Source organism: Hyla sarda, chromosome 13 (genome assembly GCF_029499605.1).
Source record: "Hyla sarda isolate aHylSar1 chromosome 13, aHylSar1.hap1, whole genome shotgun sequence".
Taxonomy (NCBI): domain Eukaryota; kingdom Metazoa; phylum Chordata; class Amphibia; order Anura; family Hylidae; genus Hyla; species Hyla sarda.
The window spans coordinates 13,201,707-13,216,486 of record NC_079201.1 but is presented as its reverse complement, the minus strand read 5'-3'; the positions used below and the strand labels follow the sequence as shown (position 1 = coordinate 13,216,486).

General features: G+C 45.0%; 2 protein-coding genes and 1 long non-coding RNA gene across 5 annotated transcripts in view; 2 read left to right on the top strand and 1 right to left on the bottom strand.

Annotated features, from left to right (window-relative positions):
- Positions 1-10,660, top strand: part of PCIF1 (phosphorylated CTD interacting factor 1) — a 79,357-nt gene extending 68,697 nt beyond the window's left edge. The window contains exon 16 of one of the 3 annotated variants that reach the window (XM_056549995.1): positions 10,367-10,660. In XM_056549995.1, the coding sequence (XP_056405970.1) occupies positions 10,367-10,385 (19 nt within the window). In that variant the 3' untranslated portion in view covers positions 10,386-10,660. Of the gene's footprint in view, positions 1-5,538; positions 6,141-10,366 lie in introns of those variants that run through there. The other 2 variants (XM_056549993.1, XM_056549994.1) reach the window with 2 other exon arrangements.
- LOC130297481 (uncharacterized) overlaps positions 8,305-14,780 on the bottom strand; it is a 43,872-nt gene continuing 37,396 nt past the window's right edge. The window contains exon 3 of the long non-coding RNA XR_008849560.1: positions 8,305-9,788. This is a non-coding gene — a long non-coding RNA (uncharacterized LOC130297481). The remainder of the gene's footprint in view (positions 9,789-14,780) is intronic.
- Positions 9,907-14,780, top strand: part of LOC130297477 (E3 ubiquitin-protein ligase RNF182-like) — a 54,054-nt gene continuing 49,180 nt past the window's right edge. The window contains exon 1 of the mRNA XM_056550000.1: positions 9,907-10,492. The gene's annotated coding sequence lies outside the window, so the exon portion shown is untranslated. The remainder of the gene's footprint in view (positions 10,493-14,780) is intronic.

Genomic DNA, 14,780 nt, shown 5'->3' with positions numbered 1-14,780 from the left:
CTTCCCCCAAATCATGTCATGACCTCTAGGGGTCACTTCTCCAAATCAAGTCATGGCCTCTAGGTGTCACTTCTCCAAATCAAGTCATGGCCTCTAGGAGTCACTTTCCCAAATCATGTCATGGCCTCTAGGTGTCACTTCTCCAAATCAAGTCATGGCCTCTAGGTGTCACTTCTCCAAATCATGTCATGGCCTCTAGGTGTCACTTCTCCAAATCAAGTCATGACCTCTAGGAGTCCTTCTCCAAATCAAGTCATGACCTCTAGGTGTCACGTCCCCAAATCAAGTCATGACCTCTAGGAGTCACTTTCCCAAATCATGTCATGGCCTCTAGGTGTCACTTCCCCAATCAAGTCATGGCCTCTAGGAGTCACTTCTCCAAATCAAGTCATGACCTCTAGGTGTCACTTCACCAAACCAAGTCATGACCTCTAGGTGTCACTTCTCCAAATCAAGTCATGACCTCTAGGAGTCACTTCTCCAAATCAAGTCATGGCCTCTAGGAGTCACTTCCCCAAATCAAGTCATGGCCTCTAGGAGTCACTTCTCCAAATCAAGCCATGGCCTCTAGGTTTCACTTCCCCAAATCATGTCATGGCCTCTAGGTCTCACTTCCCCAATCAAGTCATGGCCTCTAGGTGTCACTTCCCCAATCAAGTCATGGCCTCTAGGTGTCACTTCCCCAATCAAGTCATGACCTCTAGGAGTCACTTTCCCAAATCATGTCATGGCCTCTAGGTGTCACTTCCCCAATCAAGTCATGCCCTCTAGGAGTCACTTTCCCAAATCATGTCATGGCCTCTAGGTGTCACTTCTCCAAATCAAGACATGGCCTCTAGGTGTCACGTCCCCAAATCAAGTCATGACCTCTAGGAGTCACTTCTCCAAATCAAGTCATGGCCTCTAGGAGTCACTTCCCCCAAATCATGTCATGACCTCTAGGGGTCACTTCTCCAAATCAAGTCATGGCCTCTAGGTGTCACTTCTCCAAATCAAGTCATGGCCTCTAGGAGTCACTTTCCCAAATCATGTCATGGCCTCTAGGTGTCACTTCTCCAAATCAAGTCATGGCCTCTAGGTGTCACTTCTCCAAATCATGTCATGGCCTCTAGGTGTCACTTCTCCAAATCAAGTCATGACCTCTAGGAGTCCTTCTCCAAATCAAGTCATGACCTCTAGGTGTCACGTCCCCAAATCAAGTCATGACCTCTAGGAGTCACTTTCCCAAATCATGTCATGGCCTCTAGGTGTCACTTCCCCAATCAAGTCATGGCCTCTAGGAGTCACTTCTCCAAATCAAGTCATGACCTCTAGGTGTCACTTCACCAAACCAAGTCATGACCTCTAGGTGTCACTTCTCCAAATCAAGTCATGACCTCTAGGTGTCACTTCTCCAAATCAAGTCATGACCTCTAGGAGTCACTTCTCCAAATCAAGTCATGGCCTCTAGGAGTCACTTCTCCAAATCAAGCCATGGCCTCTAGGTTTCACTTCCCCAAATCATGTCATGGCCTCTAGGTCTCACTTCCCCAATCAAGTCATGGCCTCTAGGTGTCACTTCCCCAATCAAGTCATGGCCTCTAGGTGTCACTTCCCCAATCAAGTCATGGCCTCTAGGAGTCACTTTCCCAAATCATGTCATGGCCTCTAGGTGTCACTTCCCCAATCAAGTCATGCCCTCTAGGAGTCACTTTCCCAAATCATGTCATGGCCTCTAGGTGTCACTTCTCCAAATCAAGACATGGCCTCTAGGTGTCACGTCCCCAAATCAAGTCATGACCTCTAGGAGTCACTTCTCCAAATCAAGTCATGGCCTCTAGGAGTCACTTTCCCAAATCAAGTCATGACCTCTAGGTGTCACTTCCCCAATCATGTCATGGCCTCTAGGTGTCACTTCCCCAATCAAGTCATGACCTCTAGGAGTCACTTTCCCAAATCATGTCATGACCTCTAGTTGTCACTTCCCCAATCAAGTCATGGCCTCTAGGTGTCACTTCCCCAATCAAGTCATGGCCTCTAGGAGTCACTTTCCCAAATCATGTCATGACCTCTAGGTGTCACTTTCCCAAATCATGTCATGACCTCTAGGTGTCACTTCCCCAATCATGTCATGGCCTCTAGGTGTCACTTCCCCAATCAAATCATGGCCTCTAGGAGTCACTTTCCCAAATCATGTCATGGCCTCTAGGTGTCACTTCCCCAATCATGTCATGGCCTCTAGGTGTCACTTCACCAATCATGTCATGGCCTCTAGGTGTCACTTCACCAAACCAAGTCATGACCTCTAGGTGTAACTTCTCCAAACCAAGTCATGACCTCTAGGAGTCACTTCTCCAAACCAAGTCATAACCTCTAGGAGTCACTTCTCCAAATCAAGTCATGGCCTCTAGGAGTCACTTCCCCCAAATCATGTCATGACCTCTAGGAGTCACTTCTCCAAATCAAGTCATGGCCTCTAGGTGTCACTTCTCCAAATCAAGTCATGGCCTCTAGAAGTCACTTTCCCAAATCATGTCATGGCCTCTAGGTGTCACTTCTCCAAATCAAGTCATGGCCTCTAGGTGTCACTTCTCCAAATCATGTCATGGCCTCTAGGTGTCACTTCTCCAAATCAAGTCATGACCTCTAGGAGTCATTCTCCAAATCAAGTCATGACCTCTAGGTGTCACGTCCCCAAATCAAGTCATGACCTCTAGGAGTCACTTTCCCAAATCATGTCATGGCCTCTAGGTGTCACTTCCCCAATCAAGTCATGGCCTCTAGGAGTCACTTCTCCAAATCAAGTCATGACCTCTAGGTGTCACTTCACCAAACCAAGTCATGACCTCTAGGTGTCACTTCTCCAAATCAAGTCATGACCTCTAGGAGTCACTTCTCCAAATCAAGTCATGGCCTCTAGGAGTCACTTCCCCAAATCAAGTCATGGCCTCTAGGAGTCACTTCTCCAAATCAAGTCATGACCTCTAGGAGTCACTTCTCCAAATCAAGCCATGGCCTCTAGGTTTCACTTCCCCAAATCATGTCATGGCCTCTAGGTGTCACTTCCCCAATCAAGTCATGGCCTCTAGGTGTCACTTCCCCAATCAAGTCATGGCCTCTAGGAGTCACTTTCCCAAATCATGTCATGGCCTCTTGGTGTCACTTCCCCAATCAAGTCATGCCCTCTAGGAGTCACTTTCCCAAATCATGTCATGGCCTCTAGGTGTCACTTCCCCAATCAAGTCATGGCCTCTTGGAGTCACTTCTCCAAATCAAGTCATGACCTCTAGGAGTCACTTCTCTAAATCAAGTCATGACCTCTAGGAGTCACTTCTCCAAATCAAGTCATGACCTCTAGGAGTCACTTCTCCAAATCAAGTCATGATCTCTAGGAGTCACTTCTCCAAATCAAGTCATGACCTCTAGGAGTCACTTCCCCAAATCAAGTCATGGCCTCTAGGAGTCACTTTCCCAAATCATGTCATGGCCTCTAGGAGTCACTTTCCCAAATCAAGTCACGGCCTCTAGGTGTCACTTCTCCAAATCAAGTCACGACCTCTAGGAGTCACTTCTCCAAATCAAGTCATGACCTCTAGGAGTCACTTCTCCAAATCAAGTCATGGCCTCTAGGAGTCACTTCTCCAAATCAAGTCATGGCCTCTAGGAGTGACTTCTCCAAATCAAGTCATGACCTCTAGGAGTCACTTCTCCAAATCAAGTCATGACCTCTAGGAGTCACTTCTCCAAATCAAGTCATGACCTCTAGGAGTCACTTCTCCAAATCAAGTCATGGCCTCTAGGAGTCACTTCTCCAAATCAAGCCATGACCTCTAGGAGTCACTTCTCCAAATCAAGCCATGGCCTCTAGGAGTCACTTTCCCAATCAAGTCATGACCTCTAGGAGTCAATTCCCCAAATCAAGTCATGGCCTCTAGGAGTCACTTCTCCAAATCAAGTCATGGCCTCTAGGAGTCACTTTCCCAATCAAGTCATGGCCTCTAGGTGTCACTTCTCCAAATCAAGTCATGACCTCTAGGTGTCACTTCTCCAAATCAAGTCATGACCTCTAGGAGTCACTTCTCCAAATCAAGTCATGGCCTCTAGGTGTCACTTCTCCAAATCAAGTCATGACCTCTAGGAGTCACTTCTCCAAATCAAGTCATGGCCTCTAGGAGTCACTTCACCAAATCAAGTCATGGCCTCTAGGTGTCACTTCCCCAATCAAGTCATGGCCTCTACGAGTCACTTCTCCAAATCAAGACATGGGCTCTAGGAGTCACTTCACCAAACCAAGTCATGGCCTCTAGGTGTCACTTCACCAAATCAAGTCATGACCTATAGGAGTCACTTCTCCAAATCAAGTCATGACCTCTAGGAGTCACTTCACCAAATCAAGTCATGGCCTCTAGGTGTCACTTCCCCAATCAAGTCATGGCCTCTAGGAGTCACTTCTCCAAATCAAGACATGGGCTCTAGGAGTCACTTCACCAAACCAAGTCATGGCCTCTAGGTGTCACTTCACCAAATCAAGTCATGGCCTCTAGGAGTCACTTCTCCAAATCAAGTCATGGCCTCTAGGTGTCACTTCACCAAATCAAGTCATGACCTCTAGGAGTCACTTCTCCAAATCAATTCATGGCCTCTAGGAGTCACTTCTTCAAATCAAGTCATGGCCTCTAGGTGTCACTTCTTCAAATCAAGCCATGGCCTCTAGGTGTCACTTCTTCAAATCAAGTCATGGCCTCTAGGTGTCACTCCCCCAAATCAAGTCATGGCCTCTAGGAGTCACTTCTCCAAATCAAGTCATGACCTCTAGGAGTCACTTCTCCAAATCAATTCATGGCCTCTAGGAGTCACTTCTTCAAATCAAGTCATGGCCTCTAGGTGTCACTTCCCCAAATCAAGTCATGGCCTCTAGGAGTCACTTTCCCAAATCAAGTCATGGCCTCTAGGAGTCACTTTCCCAAATCAAGTCATGACCTCTAGGAGTCACTTCTCCAAATCATGTCATGGCCTCTAGGAGTCACTTTCACTAAATCATGTCATGGCCTCTAGGAGTCACTTCTCCAAATCATGTCATGGCCTCTAGGAGTCACTTCACCAAATCATGTCATGGCCTCTAGGAGTCACTTTCCCAAATCAAGTCATGACCTCTAGGAGTCACTTCTCCAAATCATGTCATGGCCTCTAGGAGTCACTTTCACTAAATCATGTCATGGCCTCTAGGAGTCACTTCTCCAAATCATGTCATGGCCTCTAGGAGTCACTTCACCAAATCATGTCATGGCCTCTAGGAGTCAATTCCCCCAAATCATGTCATGGCTTCTAGTTGTCACTTCCCCAAATCAAGTCATGGCAGTCCAGGCCATGCTGGGAGTTGAAGTTTTGCAACATCTGGAGGGCCACAGTTTGAGACCACTGCTTTAAACCTAGTAGGCCTTTTATATCTTCCATTACATTTGGTCTTCATGTTATTTCACCTGTTCAGATTCCCATTTACTCAGCTATTTGATTCTTTTTTACCCTGTGACCTTTTACATTTATAATTTCTTTTAACAGGGACGAACTGTATTACAAGGCCGTACACAATACCGCTATAATCTTTCTGCAAAACGAAGCCGGCTTCCAGAAGTGGACACCCACCCCGGAGCGCGTGCAGGAACTGTGTACGGCATATAAACACTCGGGAAGGTTTTCCAATTCCTCCTCTGGGGTCCCTGAGAAAGAGCCCACAAAGGAGGAAGGGAGCGGCACCAGCAAGGACGGTGTTAATAATTAGCAGCATAGGTCGACATTCCCGTTTCTGCGTGGCAGTACGCGCCCATGGCATTTGGGCAGAGAGTAAATCTCCATTTTACTAGAACACAAATATGGTCTCCCCTAGTCTTTATACTGTAACGCCGATTAGGAGAGTCCATCGGTGACAATAGACAAGATGTCAGACACTTTCTTACCCCTTTGTAGGATGCAGAAACATTATCCCAGGCTGATCAGTAGCGGGTGGAGGATCATGTCTATCCTTTCTATATCTGTGAGGGATATGGTCATTAAAGGGGTACTCCACTGGAAAACATTTATTTTAAATCAACTGGTGCCAGAAAGTTAAACAGATTTGTAAATTACTTCTATTTAAAAATCTTAATCCTTCCAGTACTTATCAGCTGCTGTATGCCCCAGAGGAAGTTCTTTTTGAATTTCCTTTTTGTCTGACCACAGTGCTCTCTGCTGACACCCCTGTCCATTTAAGGAACTGTGTGGTGCAGGAGAGGTTTGCTCCTACTCTGAACAGTTCCTTTAATGGACAGAGGTGTCAGCAGAGAGCACTGTGGTCAGACAAAAAGGAAATGCAAAAAGAAAAGATCTTCCTGTGGAGCATACAGCTGCTCATAAGTACTGGAAGGATTAAGATTTTTAAATAGAAGTAATTTACAAATGGCACTAGTTAATTAAATAAAATATTTTTTCTAGTGGAGTATCCCTATAAAGGGGTACTCTGCCACTAGACATCTTTGGATAGGGGATAAGATGTCTGACCGCTGGGGACCCCCGTGATCTCTGCTGCGGCACCCCAGACATCCGGTGCACGGAGCGAACGTCGCTCTGTGCCGGATGACTGGCGATGCGGGGCGGAGGTCTGTGATGTTACGGTCACACCCCGCTCGTGACATCACAGCCATTCCCCCTCAATGCAGGTCTGTGGGAGGGGGCGTGATGGCCATCACGCCCACTCCCATAGACTTGCATTGAGGGGGCGTGGCCGTGACGTCACGAGCCTCCGGCGCTGCACCTGACGCTCTAAACTAACGCCGGGTTCAGCAGAGAGATCCCCAGCGGGACCCTCGAGATCAGACATCTTATCCCCTATCCTTTTGATAGGGGATATGATGTCTAGGGGCGGAGTACCCCTTTAATTCTCTGCCATGTGGACACTCTGGGGGGGCCGCATTGTTCTGTGTGGAGGTGTTGGAGACAGGAAATAGCTCCGATGTGTGAAGTTGTGTGTGTGTGTGTGTGTGGTGCACTGCTCGTGTGTATGACATTGTGGATATAAACACTTTGCCTCCTGTCTAAGGCGGTGTTTCCCAACCAGGGTGCCTCCAGCTGTTGCAAAACTACAACTCCCAGCATGCCTGGACAGCCGAAGGCTGTCCAGGCATGCTGGAAGTTGTAGTTTTGCAACAGCTGGAGGCACCCTGGTTGGGAAACACTGGTCTAAGGAGATGAAGTAGCTTTCCCATGTATATAGGTCTATGTATCCGCGCTCTGCAATATCTTCGGTGTTGTTAGGGATTTGCATGTCCTCTCCCACCCCCCCCCCTGCCGTTTTGTGTGTATGTCCATTCCCCCCCCCCCCCCCTCCCCTTGGTATTGTGATTTGGTGCACGTTGGTCATGTGCTAATTATTCCTTGTAATTAATTTAATGTTTAACCATTTTATTACTTTTATCAAAAAACAGTAAAAGGTCTATTTTTGATTTTTCTGTCTCCGAGTATTAACTAAAAAAAAAAATTAAAAATTAATAATAATAATTATTAAAAAAAATAAAAAAAAAAAAAAAAACCTCCACCAAAATAAATGACACTCCTCCAGACTGCGCACATGTCAAAGAGCGTCAGCCGAGCCTGTTATCTCCTAAAACAAAGGCCACGAAAACAATGCACCCCAAGAACGTTTACTCTTCTAATCGTCTTCAGTGATCGTTTAGCTGTAACAAGTGTTAATTACGTGTAAATGTCAGCATATGGGATGGCTTTGGCGTTCCTGCGCATTTCTTACGACCACCTGCTGTTCCCTTTGATTTGTCTGCTAAGTGTCTGCTCAGCTCTCTATCTTATATATTTTCTACTGTGTTTATATGGGTTTTTTTTCTTCTATTTGTTCAATTTAATCTGATTTCTAGTTATTAAAAGTAATAAGATTATGTCCTAAATTTATTATTTTTTTAGTCCTTTCTACTAAAGGGGTATCTCGGCCTTAGACATCTTATCCCCGATCTCGGCCTTAGACATCTTATCCCCTATGGCGGGGGTCTTGCTGCTGGTACTCCCCGCAATCTCCGTGCCGGACGCTGCTTCCGAGACGGAGATGTGACGTCACGCCACGCCCCCTCTCCATTCATGTCTATGGGAGGGGGTGTGACGTCCGTCACGCCCCCTCCCATAGACATGAATGGAGGGGGCGAGGCGTGATGTCACGAGGGGGTATGGCGTGACATCACGTCTCCGTTTGGGAGCAGCGCCCGCCACACAAAAGGCCGGGTGCTGCACAGAGATCGCGGGGGGGGTCCTTCGGATAGGGGATAATATTTTTAATGCCGGAATACCCCTTTAATGAAAATAAGTGTACAAAATACGGATCATCGGACCCCCGGTCAGGCCAAGACCAGTGGCTGTAATACGAATGCAAAAATATGTGGGAAACCGGCATTACCTTCTACTTAAAGAAGCACTCTGGGAAAGAATCATTTTTATTTTTGCTGATATAGTGCAGCATAGACAGAGGTTTTTGTGTATGCCTCATGCTTACCTGTTTTAGCTGATGTGGCAGGCATAGGAGAGGCTCCATTTTGGATTTTGTAAATTCATCACTGAAGCGGTTCTGTAATGCAGCCTACATTTTTCAAAAATCCTCCGGCTGAGTGTGTGGTGTTTGATCACTCTACCTGGACATTTAATTAGGCTGAGGTTCATTAAACTCATAAGCGGTTTGCTATCAGTTTACAATTTGTGAAGTTTTTGATACTTTTGTTAATTCAAGATGTGATTTTTTAGAGAAAGATTGCTACAAGGCAATAAGAGAATCACAGCAAAAAGATAACTTTTTTTTAAGGAACACAATCTGTGAACATAGTTTAAGAGAGGTGTATATCTATCTAGTATATATCCTGATCCCATAGAGATAGCAACAGTATACAGATAGAGCTGAATGGGAGGTGTATAACTACTATATATGCTGATCCTATAGAGATAGCAGTATACAGATAGAGCTGGAGGGGGAGGTCTAGAACTACTATATATCCTGATTCCATAGAGATAGCAGCAGTAAACAGATAGAGCTGGAGGAGAGATGTATAACTACTATATATCCTGATCCTATAGATAGCAAAAGCAGTATACAGATAGAGCTGGAGGGGAGTTTTATAACTCCTATTTATCCTGATCCCAAGAGATAGCAGCAGCAGTAAACAAATAGAACTGGAGGAGAGGTGTATAACTATTATATATAATTTTCCCATAAAGATAGAAGCAGCAGTATACAGATAGAGTTGGGAGAGGAGGTGTATAACTACAATATATTCTGATCCCATAGAGATAGCAGCAGTATACAGATAGAGCTAAGGAGCAGGTGTGTAACTACTTTATATGATAATTCCATAGAGCCAGCAGCAGTAGTATACAGATAGAGCTTGGGGGGAGGAGGTTTATACTACTATATATATCCTGATTCCATAGAAATAGCAGCAGCAGTATACAGATAGAGCTGAAGGGGGCGGTGTATAACTACTATGTATCCTGATCCTGTAGAGATTCCAGCAGCAGTATACAGATAGAGCTGTAAAGGAAGGGCATGAATCCGTGAGTTAGCAGGAATGATGTCATCCTGTAGTTCTCAGGAAGTCAGCTGACTCAGGACTTGACATCCTTTTGACGCATCAAATACTGTGATTTTCTGTGGGTCACATGACCAAATGAAACTTATAGATGTAGCTGTATGACTGTTGATGGTGAGCGTGCATCATATGGGCCAAAAAAATTAATAAAAGAAACCTGGAGTGCTTCTTTAAGGGGAAATGTACTTGTTCTTCATCCTACAAGGAAAATCCAGGTTAAGTTACAGTGTTGGAATGATATTGTAGTTATTATTTATTATAGCAAAGCTGGCTGATGCAAAACTACAACTCCCAGCGTGCCCGGACAGCCAACGGCTGTCCGGGCACGCTGGGAGTTGTAGTTTTGCAACAGCTGAAGGCCCCCTCATTCTGAAACATCATTCGTCATAATTCATATAATTTCTCACAGTGTATAAATATCTATGTCTTCTCTGCTTTATATTCTTAGGCCAGACAGGTTTTGCACCCCTTTGCAACTTCATCATGTTTTTTTTTTTTTTTTTAACACCCAGCTTCAGTCATATAACTGTATTTGGCATCGTCATAGACAATGTTTATATTTCTTATTATTAAATTATAAAAAAAAAAAAAAAAAATTTAAATATAATTTTGACATACTGTTAACCTCATCAGTATATTAAAGGTCACTTTAGTTGTACCCCTATAGTGTTCACACTAGTGGATGACATAACAGATGCGTTTTATGTATCAGTGATGTAGACAGCAAATCTAGATCAGATCTGACTTATACTGTTCTAAATTATGATTCTTTTCAGGTCACATGTTGATGTATGATGAACAAAAATGATACTGTAACTATTCAGCTTTCCAGAATGACATCACTCATGTGGTTTTACAGGCAGTGTATAGCTCTCCAGCCCCCCCCCCCCTATCATAGTATGGTATGTGCTATATATATACATATATATATAAATACAAGTCTATTGTATAAATAAGTTATTTTTGTCGCAATTCTCTGAAATGATATGGATGCGTTTTTATTTTAAACTTGACGAGAAGAAACAATATGGCGGCTACCGCGTATTTAAATAAATCTAAGTATTCCTAGAGCGCTTTATCACTGCATTGTTCGCTTTATTTCTATTACTTATTTCTAGTACCTAAAGGGTGTACCCCCCCTGGAAAACCTTTTTTTATTTTATTTATTTTTTCAATCGGCTGGTGCCAGCAAGTTAAACAGATTTGTAAATTACTTCTATTTAAAAAATCTTAATCCTTCCAGTACTTATCAGCTGCTGTATGCTCCACAGGAAGTTCTTTTCTTTTTGAATGTCCTTTCTGTCTGACTACAAGTGCACTCTGCTGACACCTCTGTCCATTTTGGGAACTGTCCAGAGCAGGAGAGGTTTGCTATGGGGATTTGCTTCTACTCTGGACAGTTCCTGACGTGGACAGAGGTGGCAGCAGAGAGCACTGTGGTCAGACAGAAAGGAAATTCAAAAAAGAAAAAAACTTCCTGTGGAGCATGCAGCAGCTGGTAAGTACTGGAAGAGTTAAGATTTTTAAATAGAAGTAATTTACAAAACTGTTTAACTTTCGGGCACCAGTTGATTAAAATGTTTTTTTTTTTCCAGTGGAGTACCCCTTTATGGGGTACTCCGCTCCTAAACATCTTATCCCCTATCCAAAGGAGAGGGGATAAGATGTCTGATAGTGCCGCCGATACGCCCCCTCTATTTATTTCTATAGGAGGAGGCGTGACGGCTATGTAGTAAACATCACGCCTCCTTCCATAGACATGAATGGAGGGGGCGTGGCGTGACGTCACAAACACGGAAGCTCCAAGTGCGGTCACTGGCCTAGAGATGGCGAGCGGTCCCAGCGTCCGGACCCCCGCGATCAGACATCTTATCCCCTATCCTTTGTAGTGGAATACCCCTTTAACTAGAGTTTGTCTCCTATGTCTAAAGTATTGACCAATCTGCAGGAAGCATCTTGTAGAGCAGAAGATGCTGAGCAGATTAAAGGGGTACTCCACTTCTTTAAACTAAGTGTCTAATCATTTGAGGGTCTGACCTCCAGGGACCCCCACAAACTGTGAGTCTCCCTGTGCATGTAGCCTTGAGCCTTGCACTGTCTATGGCAGCGTGCACACTTAATGCGCAGCTAGAGACAGGGCCCTGTTTTAGAGATCCTGCAGATAGAGGGGATAAGTTTAAAAGTAGTGGAGTGCCCCTTTATATAGAGTTTAGGTACAGGTATCATGGTAGACTATCAGATAGAGCGAGATAAATCAGAGCTTTTCACAAAACATTGCATATTACAAGACAAAAAAAACCTCTATATTAAAACATAAATTTTATTGAATAGAACTGAAAATATATATACCCAAACAAATACTCCCAGATACGCCCGAATTACAAACAATTCAACGCCCACAATAATGACCGATAGAATGAAGACAGATTGATCAAATACACATCCCAAGGGAGCACTTGTGACTCCTACAGCAATTCTTGTCATGTTAAAATGCCATATCCCGACGTGTTTCTCCCCACTGTCTGTAATAACGAGGATTCATCAGGGGGCATAAAAAGGTATCATATATGAGATAACCTAAAGCAAATACAGATAATATGGCATAGTAAGGCAATTAGTCAAACACCATACTATCCGGGTATGCTGGGAATTGTAGTATTTGCAACAGCTATCTTAAAATACAATATCCCCACATGTTTCTTTCCCTCTCTGTAATAAGGAGGTTTCATCAGGGGGCATAAAAAGGATCACATATCAGAGGTAACATAAAGCAAATACAGATAATGTGGCATAGTAAGGAAATCAGTCAAAAAACACCATGCTGTCTGGGCATGCGGGCTGTTTTTGCAACAGCTGGAGGCACCCTGATTGGGAAACACTGGTGTTAATGGAATAAAACAGAGCACTTGAGACCCTCAAAGAGGGAAGCATTTGGAGTCTGTGTGGGGTGTTCTGGAAAGCCCCTTTTAAGGGAAGGTCCATTTTAAAAACAAAATCAGTGTCTGGGGGTGAAACAAACGATCTGACCGAAACTCGTCAGCCAATCACTAAGGCTTTATGGCTGCATGCAGTGTCTTATTTGTTTTCACCCTTATGTCTATTGCAGTGTTTCCCAGCCAGTGTACCTCCAGCTGTTGCAAAACTACAGACAGCCGAACATGCTGGGAGTCGTAGTTTTGCAACAGCTGGAGACACACTTCTTGGGAAATGTACAAAAAAGAAAGTTGCAACAGCACTCTTGGTCAAAAAATGGAGGCTCTTAGCGCACCTTTTGATCAAAATGTGTCCCCCCATCCACCACGCGGAGGTGGCCTCATATCGGATGGGACCCTAACATGATCCAGCATGTCACACAGTCAGAGGCTATATGCACAGCAGAGGTGAGTTATCATATTAGGGTCCCATCCGATATGAGGCCACCTCCGTGTGGTGGATGGGGGGGACACATTTTGATCAAAAGGTGCGCTAAGAGCCTCCATTTTTTGACCAAGAGTGCTGTTGCAACTTTCTTTTTTGTACATTTTGTATTTGCCACAGCAGCGGGCACCTGTGTATTAGGTTGTTGTGCTGGCTATTTTTCCTTATGTTTTTACACTTCTTGGGAAACACTGATCTATTGGGTGGGGGCCTGCTTGTTCTGGAGAACAAAGAAAATCACAGATACATGCACCCCTTTCACTTAATAGTAGTCAATAGTAAACACATTCCCATTTGATCGTATGTATTTTTTGCCAATTGATTCATTTACAGCTTCAGAAGCCTGCTGCCCGCCATGGATGCGTGAAGTCCGGCACAGCCCTGACTTATCTGGTGTGGGGGGGATCCTTAGTGGGAACATGATCAATATTAAATATAAATATATATAGTTTTTTATATATATATATATATATATATATATATATATATATATATATATACACATACACACTGTTCAAAAACATAAAAGAAACACTTAAACAACACAATGTAACTCCAAGTCATTGACACTTGTGTGAAATCCCACTGTCCACTCAGGAAGAACACTGATTGACAATCAATTTCACATGGAACAGACAACAGGTGGAAATTATAGGCAATTAGCAAGACACCCCCAATAAAGGAGTGGTTCTGCAGGTGGTGGCCACAGACCACTTCTCAGTTCCTATGCTTCCTGGCTGGTGTTTTGGTCACTTTTGAATGCTGGCGGTGCTTTCACTCTAGTGGTAGCATGAGACGGAGTTTACAACCCACACAAGTGGCTCAGGTAGTGCAGATCCTCCAGGATGGCACATCAATGCGAGCTGTGGCAAGAAGGTTTGCTGTGTCTGTCAGCGTAGTGTCCAGAGCATGGAGGCGCTACCAGGAGACAGGCCAGTACAGGAGACGTGAAGGAGGCTGTAGGAGGACAACAACCCAGCAGCAGGACTGCTACCTCCGCCTTTGTGCAAGGAGCAGGAGGAGCACTGCCAGAGCCCTGCAAAATGACCTACAGCAGGCCACAAATGTGCATGTGTCCACACTACGGTATTCCCGCGGAATTTCCGGGCGGTATTCCGCAGGCGGAATTCCGCGGTGTGAACTTTAACATTAGTGTGAACGGGTTTCCGCGAGACCCGTTCACACTGCGGAATTTCAGCGGCGGACATTTCCGCCACTGAAAGTGTTTCGTGCAAAGAAAGAACATGTTCATTCTTTGCGCGGATTCCGCGAGCACTGCATAGCCGTCAATGGTGACGGCTCAGTGACCCGCGGCCCTAGCGCTGAAGTACATTCGGCGGCGGCCGCCAGGCGGAAGCTCCGCTCGCGGAATTCATCCGCGAGAATTCCATATTGTGAACGGGGCCTTAAACGGTCAGAAACAGACTCCATGAGGGTGGTATGAGGGCCGACGTTCACAGGTGGGGCTTGTGCTTACAGCCTAACACCGTGCAGGATGTTTGGCATTTGCCAGAGAACACCAAGATTGGCAAATTCACCACTGGCGCCCTGTGCTCTTCACAGATGAAAGCAGGTTCACACTGAGCACATGTGACAGAGTCTGGAGATGCCGTGGAGAACATTCTGCTGCCTGCAACATCCTCCAGCATGACCGGTTTGGCGGTGGGTCAGTAATGGTGTGGGGTGGCATTTCTTTGGGGGGCCCGCACAGCCCTCCATGTGCTTGCCAGAGGTAGCCTGACTGCCATTAGGTACAGAGATCTTCAGACCCCT